The sequence below is a fragment of the Nansenia antarctica genome (genome assembly GCF_963989245.1).
Source record: "Nansenia antarctica genome assembly, chromosome: 12".
NCBI classification, from domain to species: domain Eukaryota; kingdom Metazoa; phylum Chordata; class Actinopteri; order Argentiniformes; family Microstomatidae; genus Nansenia; species Nansenia antarctica.
The window spans coordinates 14,211,166-14,235,877 of NC_137682.1; the positions used below are offsets into that span (position 1 = coordinate 14,211,166).

General features: G+C 41.8%; 2 protein-coding genes across 2 annotated transcripts; both read left to right on the forward strand.

The window, feature by feature from the left end:
* Positions 1–7,245: 7,245 nt before the first annotated feature.
* Positions 7,246–11,865, forward strand: LOC308168885 (uncharacterized protein; the record flags this gene model as incomplete). Its single annotated transcript, XM_080543527.1, has 6 exons — positions 7,246–7,368; positions 7,816–7,963; positions 8,067–8,315; positions 8,563–8,833; positions 9,333–9,488; positions 11,860–11,865. Exons 1-6 carry the CDS (start codon positions 7,302–7,304, stop codon positions 11,863–11,865), a joined length of 897 nt encoding a protein of 298 aa, XP_080399653.1. The 5' UTR covers positions 7,246–7,301.
* Positions 11,866–14,987: 3,122 nt separating this feature from the next.
* pdia4 (protein disulfide isomerase family A, member 4) lies at positions 14,988–22,263 on the forward strand. The gene is made up of 10 exons (XM_080542985.1): positions 14,988–15,287; positions 15,870–16,050; positions 16,196–16,401; positions 16,951–17,089; positions 17,807–18,012; positions 19,198–19,356; positions 19,644–19,795; positions 20,100–20,256; positions 20,762–20,995; positions 21,586–22,263. Exons 1-10 carry the CDS (start codon positions 15,212–15,214, stop codon positions 21,999–22,001), a joined length of 1,926 nt encoding a protein of 641 aa, XP_080399111.1. The 5' UTR covers positions 14,988–15,211; the 3' UTR covers positions 22,002–22,263.
* The last annotated feature ends 2,449 nt before the right edge of the window (positions 22,264–24,712 follow it).

The window sequence follows — 24,712 nt, forward strand, 5'->3', positions numbered from 1 at the left end:
TACATGTCTATTTCCCCCCTTTAATGGTATATGACGCCCGAAATGTAACTAAAGTTCAGCCGTGAAGTTGTTGCACTGTTGTCCTATATCAATGCAGACTGGCAGGGTAGGAGCACAGGTTAATAGCCTACAGAGCACCGTTATTCTGTTGGTCTGATAGTGAAGCATTGTTCTTTTTTATTTGATGACTTGTTTGATCGATTGATAGCGTAAAACATAAGTTGTGAATGAATTGCAAGCGTCAATGCTTTTCTATCACACTACTGATGATGTATCAGGGTCTTGAAGGGTTGTCCCAAAGATTTCAACCACTACGGCTTGTGGCTCTGTTCGGAGGCCTTGGCTCCAAAGCGAGTGGCACTCCCAAACGAGCCATACGGGGTAGAAAAGGGAATCGGGATCAGGCCTAACTGTCTCTGAAAGAATGGATCACCGATTGGTGATCCCACCTCAGAAACTGTTGAACTGACTAAATGCTATTAATAATGGCCCCTATACACTTATCAGATACTGTGTATGTATGAAAGTTCCCACTTAACAATAAGGATACCAAAATCAATGTTAGGCTTATATTAACATACCAATAAGTAATCCTGAATAAAGACTAGTTACCACATCAAGTGTTACCACTTTAAAATAAGGATCAGAAAAGCAATTAACTACTGATTAAGCACTATTAATATGAGTGGGCTATAAATGTGTAAAAAAAAAAAATCCTAATGTTTTGGGAGTCAAGCAATCTAGGCCGACGATTTTGTCATTTCATGTTGAGATTGGTCAAATGGAATACACAAAAACTGACATCTACAAAAAGTGTTTTTGATCTCTGTATAGCCCACTCCTACTGTTAACTGATTATTAATAAACACAAAGTTGTTCATCTGAGAATGAATTTGCCACTAGGTTCCACAAGATAACAACTAAAACATTAGGCCTGATGTTTGCCAAAATGTGTCAATTAACATTAATGTGCAAGTCATCTTGAATGACTGGCAGGTAACTGATTCTTGACAACATGGAGTAATGTTCAATAAGATATTATGGCACTTCTGGCATTTGTTTTCATGCACCCCACTGCACTGTATTCACACACACACCACTAGTGTAAAATATTGTTAGAACTTGCTTGTAGTTTATAGCATTATTATGTATTACATTGTTAATTGCTCATCTATTTAAAATGTATAATTTGTTGAAAAGTAAATTAAGCCAAATATAGATTGCTCCAAGTCTATGCACTGACTGCTTTCTATGCAAGATGACGTTACTGAATTGGACTAAATATGTATGGCATACACATATGGCCAAGAGAGTCTTTCCAGAATAGGCCAGAACAAGACATGCAGATTGGGAGTGCTGTGCACCCAAAAGAAAGCAAACCACACCTTGGACCTTAAGTAAACAGTACTCAGGCCACGTCCCAAATGGTCTCAGTTCAGCTCACTTCATAGGGGTCTTAATTCACATGGATGTTTACGCCTAATATCTATGCCATATATATGACAAAAAAATATTCTAAACAAATGGTGATAGTCATGTCTTAAATGAAGGTGTCTATGTTTTCTATTTATTTGAAATTGGGGCATGTAGTTGTTTCATACTGCTGCTCATATTGAAAAACAAGTTTCACATCTGGCTTTGTCAGGGGGGTATTCCACGTACAGTACAGGCCAAAAGTTTGGACACACCTTCTCATTCAATGTGTTTCCTTTATTTTCATGACTATTTACATTGTAGATTCTCACTGAAGGCATCAAAACTATGAATGAACACATGTGAAATTATGTACTTAACAAAAAAGTGTGAAATAGATTCCTCAAAGTTGCCACCATTTGCTTTTTTGTTGTTAATAAAAAAAAAATGTTGTTAATAAAATATATAATAATAATATTATATATAATAACATATTATTATTAACACATATTATATTTAATATTATTATTATATATTTTATTAACAACAAAAAAGCAAAGGGTGGCTACTTTGAGGAATCTAAAATATAAGACATATTTAGAGTTATTTCACACTTTATTGTTAAATACATAATTCCTATGTGTTCATTCATAGTTTTGATGCCTTCAGTGAGAATCTACAATGTACTTAATAGTCATGAAAATAAAGGAAACGCATTGAATGAGAAGGTGTGTCCAAACTTTTGGCCTGTACTGTACGTTGATAACTGAATCAGCGATTAGTTGAAAACGCCTGGTTAATGTCAACTGTGATTTAAGTCATTCCAATAACACAATTCAGCCTTGTCTCTCGTCAATGCCAACTCTGTTCAGGCTCGGAAATGCTTGCTTTGGGCGCCGCACAAGTAATAAGCAGGCCAAAACAGCCGATTGTTGAAAAGAAGATACTATGACTGTAAAATTAGAGTGCAGCGCTGTGTCCCTTGCAGCACAGGAACATGCCCTGCTGATGGAGCGTTATGAAGACGAAAAATAAGATACTGCCGCAATTAACTAGGCAAGGGAAATGGCTTGGCAAAAAAAATGCTGACAGATTAAATGCGTACGTCATACTAGTCCCTATTTATTGTTTTATTTTCATTTTTTAATAAATTAACATCCACTACTGTGGTTATATTATCAGCAGGCATGGGTTCGAACCCCTCTTCTGACATACACTTTTCACTGCATTTCATTGTCTGATACTTGTACTCTGTAATAACAATAAAGTTGAATGTAGAAATGTATGTTCAAAATGATGGTGTCGGCTAATTTACGAGAACTGACATAACTACAATGGTGTTTGAAGCCTTTCTGACTAGTATGATGTTCTTCTAGCATTGTAACTGCCAATGGCCCGTGGACTTGGCAGATTACTATTTTTTATCATTACTGATGGATAGATGATTCACTTACTTCGACAAATGTATTTATTGTCAATCGATTTGGATGAAGGCTTCTGTTAAATGCCAAAAGAATTACACAGTCCACCACTCCTGAGGCCAGGATCAAACCAGCAACCTTCTGAATGCTAGCCGGTTGCTTTAACTTCTGCGCATGACACAGCACTGTGCTGTTAATGATGCAACCTGATACACATACCTATCTACCTACACCTCTTCCTCTGTCTAGCTATTTAACTATCTATGATTAGCTTTTGAAGACAGTGAATGTGGTAATTTTCTTAACTTGTTAATTTTTATCAAAAATAAGCCTGGATTTTCCTATAGCCCTAACCCTAACCCTAACCCTAACCCTAACCCTAACCCTAACCCTAACCCTCACGTTGGTTCTCCAATTTGTATGCGTTTCTTTTCATTATGAAACTAAAAAGGACAATTTGCGATGGACGGAGATACTGCAACATCGCATCACCGTCATAAAATCAGTATGCAACCCCTTCATTCAAAATCATTGTGTCCACAGGGACATTTTAGTAGTAGATGTTAGCAATACAATAGCATATACATTGCTGAATAATGAGAGTAAGGAGCATGTGGATTTTGCAGGGTTGCCACGCTTGCCTTGAAATAATTTTCCATACCACCTCTTGATTTTCCAGGTACCATGTTTTGTGATGATATCTAGACCGTTAAAACGTTGCGCCCCCGCCCGTCCACCACACCGGCCCACCCCCACCCCCAGAGGACACCTGACTACTTACTTGATTTAAAAGATGTGCCGTCTAGATGTGCAGTCTAGTCTAGATGTGCGATCAGCTCTTAAATGCTTAGAGATAGTTAGCTGTCTAACCAGTGTTTTGATAGCTCAGTGTAGATGTATTCAACTAGAACTAATTTCCAGCCTAGAACACCACTGGGCTGAAAAACTTGGTTCCCTAAAACGTATAGGTGATGGTGGTGATTCCAATTCATCAGAGCAGTCATACGTCATCTCCCTGTATTCAGAACGATCATGCCCCCTTTTGGGTGGTAGAATTGTTAGAAGTTTGACTTGCGGTCAATGCAAATGTATGGTCTTTGCTACTTTTATACGTTAAAATAAGAAAACAGTATTGCTTTTTAGCTATTAGGAGCCCAAATCCGATGGCCAGTCAGGCAAACAATTTTATAGTGTCGTTGCCGATCAATGATCTACGTCGTTATACATTTTAAAAATCATGAAATAGAGGTTGATGTGTGTCCTTTCAGTCTGCCTCCATCTATGTGGCTGAACTACCCGACGGCCTGAGATGTCATATAACCCTAACCCATATCCTGACATATAACTACCTTATTGAATCTCCAGATAATGTATTTCTGACATCTATCACTTGCTGTAGTTAAGATACTTTATTTTTCTGTTTTGGTAGTCTGTCCAATGTGACACTTGCCCTCCTCCACCGGCCCTAGTTTTGGATCTAGCTTGCTGTTCATTATTTTGATAATAAATCGTAGCTAGCTAGCTATAACATCTTCATATTAAAATATATATATATATATATATATACACACACATACATATACTATATATACCATACAGTATATATTTGATTTGATTTGATTTGATTACAGGCTAAATACTGATCACTTGGCAAATGAATCATCTATTAAAGTAGCAAAGATCACACATTTGCATTGACCGCCAGTCAAACTTCTACCACTTCCTGAGTAAATCCAACGTTCCTACGCTGAGACCGTTTTAACTTGCGCCCCCCACTCGCGGATATCAGGAAGTATTAGAGCGCTATTGGCCGTTACCGTTAGCAACACATTCCAAGCGCTAGCTGGCTAGCAAGCACATCAATGTTTGTTTGCAACAATGAACCATGTGCTTGCCAACCAACATTGATAAAGCCACATTAGACAGACAGTTCCAAGCCAACTACTTAAATTATTAAATGTTTTAGAAAGCCAATCACATTTTCCAGGACAACACAAGATTTCCATGTTAATTTTCAATTTTGCTCCGTTTCCAATGCCTTTTCCAGGTATGGAACAGGGCTCAATAATTTCCATGTTTTCCCTGTTTTCCAGGTAGCGTGGCAACCCTGTTTTGGCAATGCGGTTGCATCAAATTGCAATGAAACCAAATGCAAAAACAATTGTCAAAGGTACAACACTGGAAATCAGTAATAACAACACAGGTAGTGAGTGACACGTGAGGAAAAAGAGGGACAACAAAAAAAAGCTAAGCAACATCTCAGCATGGACAGTTGCATACAAAATGTTTTTTCTTAAGTAACGTTTGAAACGGATAGGAGATCTTTATTCCACAATTACCTTTGGTAGATGACGTCCACCTCCTCAGTGTGGGGACAAACTGGTGTTTGTCCACTGCAAGCAGCAAAAGGTGTGGCCACTGCAAGCAGTTTGTCAATTGACAATGACCTTAAAAAAGAGAGAACAATATTAGTTAGCCATTACAGTTACAGTTACAGTTATGGCTGGCGCTAGGCTAAGTTACAGTTAGCTACAGTTACCTTGCTGCGCCGCCAACAGGTTCCTCCGTTCTTGCTTCAATTTCGTATACATCGTTAACATGTAAAATAGTTCGCACTACCTCTGATACTATGGAGGGTGTATCATGCCGTATTTAAATACAATACAAACATCGGAATGCAATACACACATCGGAATGGAATACACGTGTAACACCAAATACAATGCAAAAATACGGAATGTTTGTGCCAAAATAAAAGCAATGTGTATTACATTTGAGCGCAGCGTATTCCATTCTAGCATGTGTATTGTATTTGGTCACGAGTGTATTCCATTCTGCATGTGTATTACATTTGAGCGCTGTAGGTATTATGGCACTTGCAAATAGGCACTTGCAAATACAATGCAAATTAGTATCCGCCCATATGCAAATTAGTATCCGCCCATAGGTTCTGGGTACTCATTTGCATTGCTTTTCGATATCCGGTTACTCATTTGCATTGCTTTTCGATATCCTATGTAAATCCGATCTAATTTGCATTGTATTCCATTCCGATGTAGGTATTATGGCACCTACATCGGAATGGAATACAACCTTCCGGTTCCAGCCATAGGTTCTGCCCTTTCCGGCCATAAGTGGCGCTGTGATTCGCTATGGGAGCTTCAAGAGAGTATAAAAACTGTGACATCTGTAGAGTTTGCCCTTTCATCAATTGCTGCACGTGTTGCCTGTTGTGTGTCTCCAGCCTTTCCACGAGCCTTTTCCTTATAATAGCCTTATAGTATTAGCCTAGCCTTTATCATATCATAAGGTTAACAACATGGACGCATTTGAGATTGTACGACGAGAAATCCGTGGCCTCCAACTTCAGACGGAGCAAAACACAGTGTCTAACGATTTTGTGTTCTACCGCGTAGAGTGGCTGTTGGATAGAATGGGGCAAATCTCTGCTGCTATGGGTGTAGAATTTCCTCAAGTAACGGTAACCGCCTTGATGACCATTCAACAGGAACATTTGTTGACATTAACGATGCCAAACGCAACAGCACCCGAGACTGGGATCATCACCACTGGCCGACCGGGCCGTCCAAAATTGGACGTCCCGTTCAGTTTAATTGAGTTCTACGTCAGCTTGGGCATATCAGCGACAGATGTTGCCGGTATACTCAATGTTTCGCTGAGGACGATCAGAAGAAGAATGGAGCAAAACGACATGAGGTCAGTCACACATTGAACTGAATACTAAAACTAAAACCAAACTCTGATAATTATATTACCGTCCGGATTGACATGTCAGTATTTGGTAGGCATTGCATGATTTTGCAGATATCTGTGTTAACTGGTATGTAATATCGTGGTTCCAGTGTTGCAGCATTCGGCAGAAACCTTCGTTTTCCATAACACTGTAGGCCTACAGGCGAAGGTCCTTGCAAATAAACCCAGAATAGACTTGGCAGTAGTCGGAGCCCTCGGGGAGTTAAAGTTTGTTTTGAAATATAATCGTTCCATCCAGACTTTAGATGTCGTATCTGTTTTTCCCCGCTTTGCGCCATTTCAGCCATTCATCTTCTTAATTTTGATAACATCACAACATTCTGATAGAACATCGACATGCTAGAAACACATAACTACACATAATTAGATGATCACACAGCCCCAAACGAACGTATCCACAAAGTATGAGTATTTTGTGATCGTTAAACTGCTGTTTATTATATCGAGTGGGTACTTGGGTACTCGGCTGCGTTCGTAAATTCGCTCTGGAAATCTGATCAGCAGTCATGGAATGCCTCTTGTCCAATCAATCCTACGAACGGACACACACAGACATCACTGTAAACTGTATGTAACGTCATATAAGTATGTCATAAATATTACAATATATCTTTTTTTCACAATAGGGTATCAGATTTCTATTCTGATGTGGAAGATGAGCACCTGGACACCATTATTTCTGATATCCAGCATATGTTTCCCAACTGTGGGTACAAGATGGTGCGAGGACATCTTCAAGGGAGAGGCATCAGGGTTCAGAGTATGTAGTCTGATTCAGAGTTTGGCAAACCTACAGCTATCTTGGCACCAAAGGTTTTATCACATGAATACATTTGCCATCAAGAAAGTTTAAATCATGTTTACATCCAATGAATGGACAATAATTGAAAAAGGTCGATGGTGAAAATGAGTCCACAGCAGGATCCGTATATCATGCTTGAACGCTTGTGAACCCTGTTGGAATTTCCACACATTTTATGCTTTTATTTGATCTTCATATGAGTCCCATAGTCTGATGACGACTTTCAAGCATGACTGTATACAGTGTATTGAGGGAGGGGGATTTGGAAAGTAGCTTGTGTTGTTAGTGCAGAACAGTATACAAAGCTCCAAATCCCACAAAACAAGGTTATGTGATGTATTTTGTAACCATATTGTCCTTTTAAATTGTATTAATGATCACTGTTATTGGATATTATGATCATAGGTCTCCGAGTCCAACAAGCAATGAGACGCATTGACCCAGAGGGAGTATTGGAGCGTACATTACGTCTGAACACAATAAGAAGAAGGGTGTACAGTGTCCCCGCACCAAACTGCTTGTGGCACATTGATGGGAATCATAAGCTTATCAGGTATCCATAGATAATATTGGTCAGAAGTGATGAATAACAAGTAATTGAGAAAAACAAAATCATATTCATCATAAATGTGTCTCATTTCTTATGTTTTCTGAAGGTGGCGCATCATTATCCATGGAGGGATAGATGGTTTCAGCAGAATGGTTGTGTTTCTGAAAGCATCCAACAACAACCGTGCCGAGACAGTCTGTTCCCATTTTCTTGAGGCTGTCCATGCACACGGCTTGCCATCCAGGGTTCGCAGCGATAAAGGGGGCGAGAACTGGGATGTAGCAAGCTACATGGTGGCCAACAGAGGTATCGACAGACACTCCCACATTGCTGGGAGAAGTGTGCATAACCAGAGGTATTTCTTTCACAAGTAGTCATATTTCTGTAACAATACTCTGTAACACCTTACACCAATTACAATTGTTCAACACCTATTACCCATATTATTGTAATGGTGACCATGGTATGAAGCACTCTGAGGCGTTTGTATATATTTCATGGGTAGGGTTAATGAGCAGCCTACCCATGCAGTATATTTTGATATATGCATCCCTCTTTGTGGTTTACACCATACATATGGTGTATATTTTATCCCCCAACAGAATAGAGAGACTCTGGAGGGATGTCTTCATCGGTGTGACAGAGCTCTTCCACTCACTCTTTTGGCACTTGGAGTGTGAAGGACTCTTGTGTCCAGACGATGAGACACACCTCTTTGCTCTTCAATGGGTGTTCCTGCCCAGGATTCAGATGCACCTGGACTTCTTTGTCCAGGGGTGGAACCACCATGGAATCCGCACTGCCCGAAATCAGTCACCCATGCAGCTATGGCACAGGTTCCGAAACAGCCCAGGCGCTCCAGATCTACAGCAGGTTTCTATACTTTTTTATTAATCCTTTATTTAACCAGGGTAGTCATATCGAGACAGTAGCCTCTTTTTCAAATGAGCCCTGGCCAAGAAAAGCAGCACTTAATTAAAAAAAGATGTTGTTATTATTTATTTATACTATAAAAACATACAACATACAACATAAAATAACAACCAACAAGCAACAGAAACAGTGAGCGGATACACTGTTTTTATATACCTTTAAAATCATACCAAAATAGACAGTTGTTGTCATTGGAGTTTATTGGAAACAGTAGATCACTAATGGAAGATCCTTCAACTCATGCTGAAATAGGCTGACATTCTCATATTACATTGCTGTTAAAAATGTAACCGTCTTTTTAAGTGGTGCAGCCACTTCTATACATGACATGTGTCCGTCTGTGTGTGTCCGGTTGTAGCATGAGATTGTGACGTCATCTGTCATACAGATACCTCTCAAAACCAATAACCCTATCCATTCTGTTTAACCTGATGTTTAGGTGGACATTAACTACGGCATTGACTGGATTGGACCCAGTGACCCTGGAGAAGACGCTGCTGGAATTCAAGTGCCTGAGATTCAACTGTCACGGCAACTTTCTCAGGCAGAGCTAGACCAGCTCCCTCATCCTGATAACACAGTGAAAGATTATGGGGTGCACTTGTATTTGCAAACACTGGAAGTCTTGACTACCCTGTTGACTTTGGATGACATTGCTAGAGTCGTGAGGGACAGCTCTCCAGTGAAACACGGCAACATCCCCCAGCTTGTAGGCCTGGAGAATGGCACCGTGCTTGTTCAATGCTACGACTGGCAAAACGTTATTACTTATCATTACTTGTTTACTTGTGTTTGCACAGCATGTTATTAAAATAAATTCTGTTTCTGATTCAAGACTTTTTTGTATCATTAAAAGAATAATAGTTACAACAACCATAAAGCCTCCATAATGATAAGCTGGCTAATTAGCTTAGGTAATACCTTGCTAGGTAATAATGTTAGCTATAGCTATCTGACCCAGTGACTAACTGTTACGTCCACCAGGATCTGACCTCCATATCAACTCTATCAGACCTCCATATCAGACCTCCAAATGGTGCGACAGCAACCATCTCATCTTAAACCCCACCAAAACTCAGGAGGTTGTGTTAGACCCAAGGCAGGTAACTGACCATGAGCCTGTGGTCGTTAAAGACCAAACAATCATCCAGGTGCCCTCTTATAAGTACTTAGGTATTCAATTAGTCAACCATCTCTGCTGGAATACACACTTAGACAGCTTATGTAACAAACTACAGCAGAGGCTTTATCACCTGAGGCGACTCAGACTTTATGGGGTGAGAAAGCAGATCATGAGAATTTTCTATCAGTCCATTGTTGAAAGTGTAATCAGATATGGAATAATTGTGTGGTTTGGCAACTTAACTGTACAACAAAAAAACAGACTAGTCAGCATTCACAAAACAGCCATGAAAATTGTAGGTGAAAGAGACTATGTGATCCTAAATAAACTATATGAAAAAGCTGTCCTGGACAAGGCTAACAAGATAATCGCAGACCCCCAACATCCGCTCTCCACAGAATACGAAGTTCTCCCCCTAGGTAGAAGGCTTCGCATGCCAAGATGTAACTATAAGCTCTTAAAACGATCATTTGTCCCATTCTCCATTAAACTAATCAATTCTCTCAAGCAGAAACGATGATTAGGACATGATCACCAGCACCTGCACTTTATCTTAGACACCACTTGAAGGGCCATGTGCAATATTCGAAAACACCACTTGAAGGGTTATGTGCAATATATATTTATACCAAATGATGCCATGTCCAGGTGGAAACTGCTGCCAATGTCACTCAATGTTTGTTGCTGTCCTGTTGTTTACTTTGTCTACTGTATGTTGTATGTATCGTCACTGTTGCACTTGAAGCATGAAAGTACCATGCCCAAGACAAATTTCCCCTCGGGGACAATAAAGTACAATCAATCAATCAATCAATCATATCAACTCTATCAGACCTCCATATCAACACTATCAGACCCTAACCCTCCATATCAACTCTATCACACCTACACCTGTCCACGGGCGGCTATTTGAATAGGCCTGATCTAAAGTATAGATAGTCGTGTGGAACAAAGGAGCACTTGAAGACAAAGGACTGCAACAGAGAATTTTATTTATTTTTTTGTAAAAAATTGTAAACATACATCATAATAACAATAAATTAATAAGAATAAATACATTTATACATTTTAATAAAAATAAAATAATGAAATACAACAGATCAGCAAACGAGATAAATAATCTACTGTTCATTCAGAGTTAATTGTATCAAGTGCTCTTTTATTGTTTTCTTGAAAGTGCATCTAGAATTAGTTTTACTAACATGCTTGGGTTAATGAATGAATGAATGGTCTTTATTGTCATTGATATAGTACCAAATAACGACATTTGGGAGGGGGGGCTCGCCTGGTGCTAGGAAAGAAAACTAAAAACAAGAAGGGAAAAGAGCTGGTTTACATAAATAAAGGCTATGTACACTGTCCACTATACTATACAAATAAACACTGTGCTGTACTCTATGCTATACCTATTCTAACATTTCCTATCTCTGAACCTTATGTACCCGAGGGTTGTCATATTGCACATAGTGTTATTGCACATTCATTTAAAGTGTCGCAGTTTGCAGGTTTGAAATGTTCACAGTTGTGTTTCAGTATTGCACTTGATTTCAATCTAGTAGCTGCCATCAAATGTCTAGATTGTCCAGGGCCTAGAACCTAGGTCTTTGCTGTGTTCAGGGCCTGAATGGCCCTGGGGTAGAAGCTGAGCTTCAGTCTGTTTGTCCTTGCGAACATGGTTAAGAGTTCCATCCTGTTATGGCTCTGTGAATTACAGTAGATTTGTCCTAGGTCTAGGAGGTAAGAGATGTCCTGAAATGGCCTGTCTGGTCAGATAGTTACTTTATACACACTACTTGGTCAGAAAAGTACTGTGGTTTCTGTGCCCCCTCGTTAATCCTTCAAGCAGTAAACATCGTTGTGCATGTGAGCGCATTTGGACAGCATACATGAGGGTACATCAGGGCAAGCTGCCATTTGAATCTAAACAGTGGCAATGTTACAGACAGTTCTATTTATTTATTTTTTTTGCCATTTAGCAGACGCTTTTATCCAAAGCGACTTACAATTACGAATTACAGGGACATTCCCCCTGGAGTAACTGAGGGCTAAGTGCCTTACCCAAGGGCACACTAGTAGTGGTGTGGCTTCAGGCGGGATTTGAACTCACAACCTTCCGATCCCAAGTCCAACTCACTATCCACTAGACCACCACTACCCTACCTATTAACATCTACACAGTGGCAATGTGACAGGCTGGGGGTCAGGCAGGTGGAGTTTTAGCCATCACATGTAGTGAGGCCTATGACTCTGTTTCCATGCCCATGATAGTACCTCTCTGCTGGGCTGTGTGAGTAGCTCAAGCAGCCTGGTTCTATTGTTCCACATGTAGTGAGGCCTATGACTAAGTGTCCATGCCCATGATAGTGCCTCTCTGCTGGGCTGTGTGAGTAGCTCATGCAGCCTGGTTCTATTGTTCCACATGTAGTGAGGCCTATGACTAAGAGTCCATGCCCATCATAGTGCCTCTCTGCTGGTGCTGTCTAATGTTGTCTAATGTTACCTGTTACCTCCAAACTTCCTCACTTTGAATGCCAACCACCAATGGGGGTTTGGGGGTTGCACCAGGAAGTGCTCTTGGTGACAAATAAATGCTTGCAATCAACTCAGAATCATGAAAAATGCCTAGTTTGACCCCTCAAAAGTTACTCAAGTCCAATTTAAGCATTTTCGAATTTTCGAAAATCGGTTATCGGTACCCCAACTTTGAGCAGTTTTTTATGAGGTTTCCCACAGGAGTTGAATTTCAACCTTTTAGGACATGTTATTACACACCTTTAGAAACACATTGGTGAAGACATTTCTTGGTAACGATTTACTTCGCAGATTGGTCAAATATCTGGTAAAATGCCCTTACTATTAAAACATGTAACGTTAGATATATATCGTTATACAGGGAGCGATGTATTTCTACGGAAAGGCTGATAGATTGTAGAATCTTCTTGTCGGTAAAACGATGGAATCAATCTATTGAGGATTGTGATCTTAAATGCGTTGTCATCTCATGGTGCACAGCAATGACAGCATACACGATTTGACAAGGAAATAGAATGTTCAACACGGGTTGGAATCTCTGTACTTGATTTATTAAGACAGTCAGCGAATGGTTCATTCAGCACAGTACCACAGCATCGGCATTCAACGACATCATTATACAGACAGGCTGATAGATACGAGTGCAGCGCTGTCTGGGGCTCCAATCTCCGCCTTTATAGATCGATATAAATAGATCAACATAATGCAGCACTATCATGCACAGATCAGCCTTAAAACATGTAACGTTAGATATATATCGGAGCGATGTATTTCTACGGAAAAGGCTGACTGACGCGGGCATTTGAATGGAATTCCGGGGTAGAAATATTCTCTGCCCCTACTGTCAACTGGACAAGCGGTGCTGCGAGCAGCAGCGGCCGGGTGAACTCCCGGTTCATCGAGTTTACGGTTAAAAGCATAACTTTTCGGGGTGTCAGCGCGGTGGTTAAGTACTCAAAATGACCGTAGACAGATGGTGAAGTTAGCAAAGTGTGTACCACCTCCACAGCCGGTGTTATTCGCGGACAAAGACGGTGCATAATAGCGATTTTTGTGTTGTGCTTGTTGTAAATAAAAGTTATATGATTCATTGAAATGATATTAAACTAAGATAATACGATGGTCAGCATAATTTTTCGAATCTTTATTAATAAGCTATTACAGAAACTGTCGTCATCGTTGGCATCGCGAATCCTATGGCCGGAAAGGGCAGAACCTATGGGCGGATACTAATTTGCATATGGGCGGATACTAATTTGCATTGTATTTGCGAGTGCCATAATACCTACATCGGAATGGAATACAATGCAATGGAATACGCTGCGCTCAAATGTAATACACATGCAGAATGGAATACACTCGTGACCAAATACAATACACATGCTAGAATGGAATACGCTGCGCTCAAATGTAATACACATTGCTTTTATTTTGGCACAAACATTCCGTATTTTTGCATTGTATTTGGTGTTACACGTGTATTCCATTCCGATGTGTGTATTGCATTCCGATGTTTGTATTGTATTTAAATACGGCATGATACACCCTCCATATGATACAGGTGAATTGTCACACGATAAATCGCCAGACATTTTAATTGCTGATGAGTTTTTGCTCAGATAAACTCAGAGATATGTTTGTTATCTTTTGGCTCAGCGCTGAATTTCGGTCGCCTTGGAGATAAGTTCGGTGTAACGGTAATAAGCCTGTCTCGCGACCAAGAAAGATTTGAACATGTTGCGCGTCTCGCGAATCAATACCATTGTTGCTAGCCAATCAGAATCCAGTATCCTAACATGACGTTGTAGAACATACGCATCACACATCTGAAACAGTTTAATCAAGTCATGGCAGAGAACCACCCGACATACCCACCTCAAATACCATAATCCAGAGAGGTTTCAAAACGACTGCCTCTTTGCCAGAGTAGAATAATAATAACTTTTATTTGTATAGCACTTTTCCTGTAAACGTTGCAGCTCAAAGTGCTTAGTATCAGTATTACTGATTACTGATCAGAAAAAGTCAACATAAAACTTCAGTACACTACTTACTGGCTCTTATTGTCTTATTGTTTTATTGTTTTTAGTCCTTTTATCTTCTCTTTTAATTTTACCATATTTTGTATTACATTGTATTGTGTGCATTGTGCTTACTTATCTCCTGCATTTATCTATTTTTACTGTGAAGCACTTTGGCTCAGCATTGCTGTACGTAAATGTGCTATACAAATAAAGTTGACTTGACTTGACTTATACACATCCCAGACAGCCACCCAATGGTGCTCTCGAACGTGCAAGATCTGGGAATTAAGTGGCGATACGCGATTGGCGGAAACACGGCGAGGAGAACCAATGAGAACATGGCAAGTCAGAATGAGAACCAATGAGAACGTGGCAAGTCAGACAAGTTGAAGTCTGGTGGTGGACCAGTGCTGATGTGATTTCTGAAGTACCGTAGTCAGTTTGTATGAAAACCGCAAAGCAAAGATCCGTTTTCTGGGAACCTCAGTTCAGTACTAATTAAAGTCTACAGACATTTACGATTGATGTCATTGTTTGATGACGACATTTATCAAGATAATTAGCTAGCTCAACGGGAGAATTGGATTCTTGCACACGGATATTAGCATCCTTATTGGAAAACCATTGGAAATTGTGACAATGAGGAAGATCTCACTGCTGTTGGTCGTGTTGCTTGGCGTCGCACACTTTGCAACTGTCATCCGCTGTGAAGATGGTAAGTAGCTATAGCTAGTGTCTATTCTAGTGTATAACTAGCTTGTTTGGTGATCTAAACGTGTTCAGTAATTAGCTGAACTAGCCTAGTTGTGATACAGCAAGCCTGCTGGCTAGTACATTGAGAACTGTCGCATACCCTTGCCAGGCAGCTAGCTCCATGCTGTGTTAGTATGGAGTGTGTGTACATTTAGCTAGTAGAGTTATTAGCACGCTTATGCATGATTATTTGCAAGACCACTTTGGTTTTCAGTGCGTTTTGTTGAGCAATTAGTTAGTTAGCGAAACTGTTTTGCTAATGTATCGTGAGCTTAGAATGATACGGTTCTATCTCCGTTTAGGGTAGTTCAGAGATATTGAGCGTCAAAGTTTTTACATTCCATTATGTTCTGTGAGATGGAACCTTTGTATTTTATGAATTACTAACTCAAAAATGTCAACATTTAAAAAAATAACACCACACAGGCATTAATAGACACCTAATGGATCAGATTATGTACAAAACTCAATTTTGACCAAAATGGAGATAGAACCGTATAATTCTAACGTCACGGTATGTCACGTTGATCTGCCTCATGTGTAGACACAGCAGAGCCAGAGGAAGCTGACGAGGTTGACAGTGATGAGGAGGAGGAGGAGGATGAAGATGAAGGTGACGGGACAGAGGTGAAGGAGGAGAACGGGGTCTCGGTGCTGACCGACAAGAACTTCGACACCTTCTTAGAGGGCAAAGACACCGTGCTGGTGGAGTTTTACGCACCATGGCAAGTAAAAAAGTCCTTCACACCGAAATGACCTGTCAATGTTCATTCATACCTGATGTTTTTGTAACAGTCCCTCAAATAGTAGCATAGAATCTAATTGTGTTTGACTAACTTTCCTAATCAACCTGTTTCTAACCCTTTGCAGGTGTGGCCACTGCAAGCAGTTTGTCCCCGAGTATGAGAAAATCGCTCAGACTCTGAAGGAGAATGACCCCTCTGTCCCTGTGGCCAAGGTGGACGCGACCAAAGCCAGCACCCTGGGTAGCAGGTTTGAGGTGTCGGGATATCCCACCTTCAAGATCATGAAAAATGGGGAGGCTGTGGCGTACGATGGAGACAGGACAGAGGCGGGTAGGGCATCCTCAAACAGACTTATGGTATATCTGTAATGTTCTCACAGTGGTCCAGTAGATCATGTGTTCGTTAATTGCAATGATGTGTTACCCCGTTTGGCTTTGTTTTACATTCTATATTTAAGTAGGAAAAGGTGCCCATAGCCGACTGCAGGTTTGCCCCAGTTTCCTTTAAGTGACTCTAATACAGGGTTCCCACGGGTCCTTGAAATCCTTGAAAGTTTGTGAATTTGAGGGGAAAAAAATTAAGGTCTTAAAAGTTTTTGAAAATAGACATGGGTCATTGAAAGTGCTTGAATTCTCCCCCCCCCCCCCTCTCTCTCTCTCTAAAAAAATATATATACATATTCAAATATTATTTACTTAGCTCGTCAACAACTAGTAAATAAGTGGATAGTTCCTATTATATAAATTCTCATCTCGATCTGTCTCAAACTATGCCGTGTTGGGTACTTGAATTTGAGGGAATTGAGTCTTGAAAGTCCTTGAATTGGATGTTTCAGAAGGTGTGGGAACCCTGCTAATAAGTGTGGTAACTGTGTTTCAGCTATTGTGGCTCGGGTGAAAGAGGTGGCCCAGCCAGACTGGAAGCCCCCTCCAGAGGCCACGCTGGTGCTGACCAAGGACAACTTTGACGAAGTGGTTAACAACGCCGACATTATACTGGTGGAGTTCTATGCACCGTGGTCAGTAAACCTGAAGATAGCAGTGCTTCTCTGAATACACATGAATGCTGTTCAGCTTCTGTTTCTGAATGCTGCTAGTTTCTGTTTCTGAATGCTGCCTGCTAGTTTCAAGTTGTATTGAATGGCTATCCACGTGACACTCTACAGGCTATATAGATGGACAGTTCAGACAATCACCAGCACAAAAATGACAAAGCTTTAAGGTATTACAGTTTAAAACTAGACAATGGCATCAACAGAGTTTATAAGTGAGCCTTGATCGGATAATACTGCTGTCTAAAGCCATTGCTGTTGTAACTGTTCCTACGATGCCAATGTGAGTATAATAATAATACATTAGTCTTATATAGTGCTTTCTAGACACTCAAAGACGCTTTACAAACTGAAAAGATTGAGAAGTGATAATAAAAAGAAACAAAAAAGAAATAAAAGAAAGTATATGGGCCTAATTAAGGTAGTGCTGGGGACACATGGGAAGGGGAGGGGGAGAGGGTTAACTGGTGAAGGCGAGCTTGAAGAGGTGGGTTTTGAGGGCCTGTAACAATGTTGGTAGGGTGTTGGCCTGTCTGATGTGGTTGGGGAGGGCGTTCCAGAGGGACGGGGCTGCGGCTGAAAAGGCCCCATCACCCCAGGTCCAGAGCTTGGTCCTCGTGGTCTTGAGGGTGGTTTGAGTATGAGATGGCGTACAGACTGCTGTATCATACCTGTCCCCTCCAGGTGCGGTCACTGCAAGAGCCTGGCGCCCGAGTATGAGAAGGCAGCCCAGGAGCTGAGTCAGCGCTCTCCCCCCATCCCTCTGGCCAAGGTGGACGCCACTGTGGAGAACGAGATCGCCACACGCTTCGAGGTCACGGGGTACCCCACGCTCAAGATCTTCAGGAACGGCAAACCCTTTGACTACAACGGACCCAGGGAGAAGTTTGGTATGTCAGTTTTAAGAAGGAGAAATCTCTCACTCCCCCTGTGTGCAGTGTTACCCTCTCACCTTTAAAAGGATAGAATGTTTACAACATTTAGAGACTGAAAAGGCCAATGCACACAGCGTGCGATTTCTGTTGCGCGACAACATTCCATTGCAACGCACACGGCGTGCGATGCGATTTTTGTTGCGCCGCAAAATTCAATTTTCAACTCACACCATTGAAGTCTATGAGAAAATCATAAAAAATTGCATCCCAATGCACACGGCGTGCGATGCAATTTCTGTTGCACCTCAACATTCCACACTGAAAAGAAGATGAGGTTTATCAAATGGCGTCCATTATCCGTTGTGTCCAGTATGTATTTGAAATATATGATATGAAAATGAAATGATAATGTTGTACATCATAAACCCTTCATGTACCATAGGTGTATGTACTATATCAGACCTTTTGGGTCAGACCTTCAGCCTTTAACTTCTTTCAAAAAAGGAGACAGTCAAAAATGTATGCTCCAGTCTCTCTCCCCGTTATGAGTGACTCAATTAATTTAGATAGACCAGTTGAAGTTTTCCCAATTGTCCCATTGTGATGCAATAATCCGTGGCACCACAAACTTTTACAACATTTGCAAAATTGTCAAAATGAATGGAATTGAATTTTTGCCGTGCGATTAAAATCGGGGCCGTGTGTGTTGGGATGCGATGTTCTCATAGACTTCCATTCAAACTTCAAAATGGAATGTTGTCGTGCAACAGAAATCGCACGCTGTGTGCATTGGCCTAAAGTCTCACCTCAGGCTTGTTGACAAAGTCCTCAGCATCATCCTTCTAACAATATAAGTGTGTGTGTTTTGAGAGGGTGTCTGTGTGAGCCTGTGCACCCTGAGCTCTGTGTTCTTTCTCTTTGGGGCGGCTGTGGCGCAGGAGATAGAGCCGCCGTCTAATGATCGCAGGGTTGGCAGATCAGCGGTTCGAGCCCCGGCTGGCCACATGTCGAAGTGTCCTTGGGCAAGACACTGAACCCCAAATTGCTCCCAGTGAGCGGGCCAGCGCCTTGCATGGCAGCTTGCCGCCATTGGTGTGTGAATGTGTGTGAATTGGTGAATGAGAGGCCGTTGTAAAGCGCTTTGGATAAAGGCGCTATATACTGTAAGTGCAGTCCATTTACCATTTACCATTTCTCTAGGTATTGTTGACTTCATGAGTGAGCAGGCGGGGCCCCCCTCTAAGCAGGTGCAGACAGCCAAACAGGTGCAGGAGTTCATCAAAGATGGCGACGACGCTATCATAGTGGGCGTGTTCTCCACCGAAACGGATGCGGCCTATGAGATCTACCAAGAGGCCTGTGAGTACAGTTGTAACCAATCACATCTGTGTATGTCCTACAGTTCCACCTGAAGGCAGTGTGTCTGTGTTTTAAGTGGTAACACTCTTCTGGCTTGTCACTGAAAGGTTGTTGTCCTTGTTGCTCAAACATGCCTTTGAATCATGCTTTTCTATTTGGTTCAAAGGCTACTTTTCAAAATGGCTACCTCCATTGGTCAAGTCAGTCGACGGATGCCGTGTCTATAACCTCTCTATCCACTAGTGTTTGGCTCAGTGTGGCTGTCCCTCTGTCCCCTCCTGCTCCAGGTAACTCCCTGAGAGAGGACTTTAAATTCCTCCACACCTTCAGTTCTGAGGTGACCAATCTGCTCAAGGCCGCCCCCGGCGAGGTCATCATGGTTCAGCCTGAGAAGTTCCGTTCCAAACACGAGTCAGCGTCATACACGCTAACCATTAAGGTGTGTGTGTGCCTCTGTGTGTGCCTCTGTGTGCCTGTGTATGCCTGTGTGCCTGTGTGTGTGCCTGTGTGTGCATGTGCCTGTGTGTGCCTGTGTGCATGCGCACGTGCGCACCCTCAACACATGCACATGGTAAGAATAGAGCCTTGTATTAATGGAGATGTTGTTTGATGATTTGGTAGAATAAACTGTAGAATAATCCTGTAATGGTTTGTTGGGCCGTACGGTTTTGAAGGAGGCTCTCACCAAGGACGCCCTTTCGTGACCTCTCCTCGCAGCGGTCCTAACTTCTAATCTTCCCCAGGACTCGACGGCCGTGTCCGAGGTGCAGGACTTCTTTAAGAAGCATGTGCTGCCGCTGGTGGGACACAGGAAGAAGGGGAACGATGCCAAGCGCTACATCGCAAGGCCGCTGGTGGTCGTTTATTACGGAGTGGACTTCAGCTTCGACTACAGGAAGGGTCAGTGTTGTAGCTTCTGTGAAGGACCAATAATACAATGTTTTCACACGTGTCTCGTACTGCGTGTCCATGTATCCACTCCTCTGTCATTACGGCTCATTGAAAGTTAAAGCTGCATGGTGTCAATGCTGAGGAAAAAGCCAATATGTGATGAGGATGAGGAAAAACAAACCTTTCTTTATGCTTCAACTCTTCCCATTGTGTAGAAGGTATGCATAATATGGCTTCAGAATGCAAAACCGGCATATTTGTATTCTGAGCCTTAGCCTGCTTACTTTGGGGGAGACCATGTCAGGCCTAGACTGTTCTTGTAAACCAAACCAATAACACTCAGCTTTAAGCAGTAGCAGCACTACACCTGCACCTCAACTCAGCAATCATGACCTCTGCATCATTTAAATGGATGACAATTTTTGGTCTTTGACCTTTTTCATGACTTTAATTCTGTGCCTCAGCTCCAAGGTCAACCTCACTGGGTCTGACTGTCCCCTATTCTCTGCTCCAGCCACTCAGTTCTGGAGGTCCAAGGTGTTGGAGGTGGCCATGGACTTCCCAGAGTACACCTTTGCCATCGCCGATGAGGAGGACTACTCTGATGAGCTTAAGAGCATGGGCCTGAGCGACAGCGGGGAGGAAGTGAACGTGGGAATTCTGGGAGATGGAGGCAAGAAGTTTGCCATGGAGCCTGAGGAGTTTGACTCTGAGGTGCTGAGGGACTTTGTCATGGCCTTCAAGAAAGGTGAGGTCACGTGAGAGAGGGAGACCCGGTCACTGTTGTAGTAAATAGCCATGTTACAAAGCTGATGAAATAACTGCTACTTATTGTTAAGGCCAATGCACACGGCGTGCGATTTTGTCGCACGACAACATTCGATTCTCAATTCACACCAATGAATGAATGAATGTGAATGGAGAATCGAATGTTGTCGTGTGACAATATCGCATCGCACGCCTGTGCATTGTCTCATTGAGATGCATTAAAAACAATGTAATAGAATTCGGCGGTGCGACAAAATCGCTGTGTGCATTGGCCTTAAGTAGCACTAAACACTGCCGTTTATGTGGCCAACAAATGTGGGGAAATGAAAGTATGCCGTAGGAGGACTTTACACCTTGACCCCATCATAGTTTGAGTTAGAGATTAACTTTAAGAGTGCTGTGTAATTAATGTGTCCATCCTTGGTGGCTCTTCTCTGTTAGAGTAAGTTTAAACTAATAGCTATTTTAGAATGTCTAAGAATGTTGTCTTTAGAATGTTCTAAATGTTCTGTTCCGTCAGTATGGAACTTTCAATTGTGTTGACCAGTTCTGACTATGCCCCCTCTACAGGCAAACTGAAGCCCATCGTCAAATCCCAACCTGTCCCCAAGAACAACAAAGGACCAGTCAAGGTCGTTGTCGGGAAGACGTTCGATGATATCGTCATGGATACGGACAAAGATGTCCTGATCGAGTTCTACGCCCCATGGTGCGGCCACTGTAAGAAGCTGGAGCCCGACTTCATCGCTCTGGGGAAGAAATACAAGGGCGAGAAGAACGTGGTCATAGCCAAGATGGACGCCACCGCCAACGACGTGCCTCACGACAGCTACAAAACGGAGGGCTTCCCTACCATATACCTGGCGCCTAGCAACAGCAAGCAGAGCCCCATCAAATTTGAGGGCGGTGACAGAACCGTAGAAGGATTTAGTAAGTTCTTGGAAGAGCACGCCACAAAGTTATCACAGAGCAGAGATGAACTTTGAGAAATCTCTATGTCGGTAGCTAAGAACTCTACCCTAGCCCGAGTGCAGAGTCTTTGGGTCTAAGGTGGTCAGGGGAGGCAGGGGAAGAGCCCTCTCAAAGAAGGGTGTTACTGAATCGCTGTGATACCCATGTAAAACCTTTTTGTTTTGTTTCTGATCGAATCGAGAATGTATGCTTTCCCCCCCCCCCATTTCTAAAAGCATGTAAAGCACTGTGGGCCAGATTTCTAAGTCTTTTTAAATAAAATGTTGTGAAAACCGATGTGACCTTATGGTGGTGATGGTTGTGCGGCCTCTCTAGTAGGCTACCCCCGTTGTGTGGCGGTGAATTCCATATTGTGTCTAGTTGTCAGTCAGTACAGATTGAGAGGACATGAGGATTGGCCCCTTTTGAAAGGAATTAGCAAAATGATCACTGCACAAGTGTATACTTTCAGAAAGCGATCGGTCTAAACTCACATCTAATATGGGTCACTTGAAACTAGTGTGAGCAGCCAAATAATCTGATGTGTATAAAAACAAAATACTGATTTCATCACTAAGCTTGCAGTGTACATATATCTATAGGCTGTGACCAAATGCACATACTGCACCCTCTTTAATAGGTGTTTTTGGTATGCAAGATTAGAACGTTTCCATAATTTTCCATTTCCGTTGTATGAATTCACTGCACACTTCAGGAAGTCATTTCAGATTTGAGTAACTTAATTCAATGAAGCCGGTAAGGGCTGGCAGTAGTAACATTTAAATATGTCACTTACTGCACACATTTTACTAAACAGTAGCCTCTAAATACATAGTATTTAATCATGGTTGATATGTTAGCTGACAGCTAAGGAAGACCCAGAAGCCCACCTGAAAGATTCACTAAATGTGTTTCTGATCGCATTCAATCTATTGTATTCCTTGTCTTTTCTCATTTCACAGTTGGATTTAATCATCCACATTGAGTGATTCATTGACAATGAATAGGAAATACTTCTACATTTACTGCTTAAAGCCACTAGAGGGTGCTACCACTACACCATTGTGTGGGTCTATGGTGAAACATAGAGCATTTACCATTACTCACTGATAGGGGGCAGTAGATCCATTCTGACCCTGCTCCAGTGAGCCTCACACTACCATACCATTAGTACATAGGTCTGAACCACAGCCAAGTAGCTTGTTTATCTCTGCCTTAAGTCACGCAGGAGTGAGATGAGGTAATATTAGCATTGAACAGTCTAAACAGGCCAAGATAACACACGTACGAATAAAAGGTTTATGAGTATAAGGAGGGTGTGATATTGCTTGTAGATACGTTTCTAAACAGTAGGCATTGTGAGCTTTTGGTCAAGGCCAATATGACACACACAACCCACATTTATATTGCCGCCATTGGTGTGTGAATGTGTGTGTGAATGGGTGAATGAGAGGCCGTTGTAAAGTGCTTTGGAGCAGCAAAAAAGGTGCTATATAAGTGCAGTCCATTTACCGTTTACCATTAGCTAAGTGCCCCTAGTGTCGTATAGTGGAATTACGTGTTTGAGAGTGTGTTTAAGATTCCGTCTGCGTCTGCGTCTGCGTCTCTTTCATTTCATGCACTTCTGGCTCCGGCCTGGTTTGGTATTCCCATTTTGAAACTTGCGTGTGTATCTCGCCAAATCGTCATTTCAGACTTAACGCACTTGATAAATCACACCCTCTTCCTCAAAATCACATCACTATGGTCTGCTTATGCTATCATCTGTGAGTTAAATTCAAGTTAGATTTGTCTGAGGAATTCCGTTGTCCTATAATTGAACCTTTCAACCTTTAATTTTAAGGCAGTCCTTCTACGTACTAAAATATGAAAACTGTAATCTCATTATCGTTAGGCTTTAAGTAACAACAAAAAGCCTGTCTTTGCCATAGCTCACCTGCTTTGGAGTGGAATTGAAGAATTGGAGAATAATGTGACATGTTAGCCACGTGAAACTTCTAATGTGGGGAAGAGGGGGCTCTTCAGAGCATTGACATTATGTTGCTCCTCTCTGTCATTCCAACAAACCTTGCTTGAGCAAGTCCAACTATTGTTCTTCAACATAATAAATAAATAAGAAGAAGATGAAGAATTATAATTTGTATGGAGCCTTTCAAAACACCCAAGGACACCTCACAGGGCAAAAGACACAGCAAAAAACAGTCAGGTTAAAAAACAGTGGAGGTGACAAAGTGTCAAACATAGTTTAGCACACAACAAAACAGAAACAAAAGAAAAGAACAACAGGAGGTGTAATACAAAGACACAGGGTACAATTACAGTGAGTATGCCAGTTTGAACAGGTAGGTTTTGAGTTGCGGTTTGAGGCCGTGGCATACCCATAATGCATCCAGCATCTCTGGAGAAGGTGGCCTTGGTAGTCAATGATCTTCACCTTGCCCACCCACACACACCGCTTAAGCACAGCACGTCTCATGCCCATTCAAAGTGTAATTCCTGGCTTTTTCAAAGCTCTGGGGGTTGTAGATGCCAGGGCCTAGCATTCCTTTATATGAGGGCTTAAAACCCCTTGTCCTAATCTGGAGAGCAGCTGCCAAAGTCGTGCCATGGTACATAATATACGTCTGATGGCCACTGTAGGTTGGGCCACAAGTCAAGCTTCCCAAATATGCGGGGCAAAGTGCACCGTTTGTATATAAGGCGTACGGTGATACCCATGCTACACAAAACATTCTGTCAGCTGCTA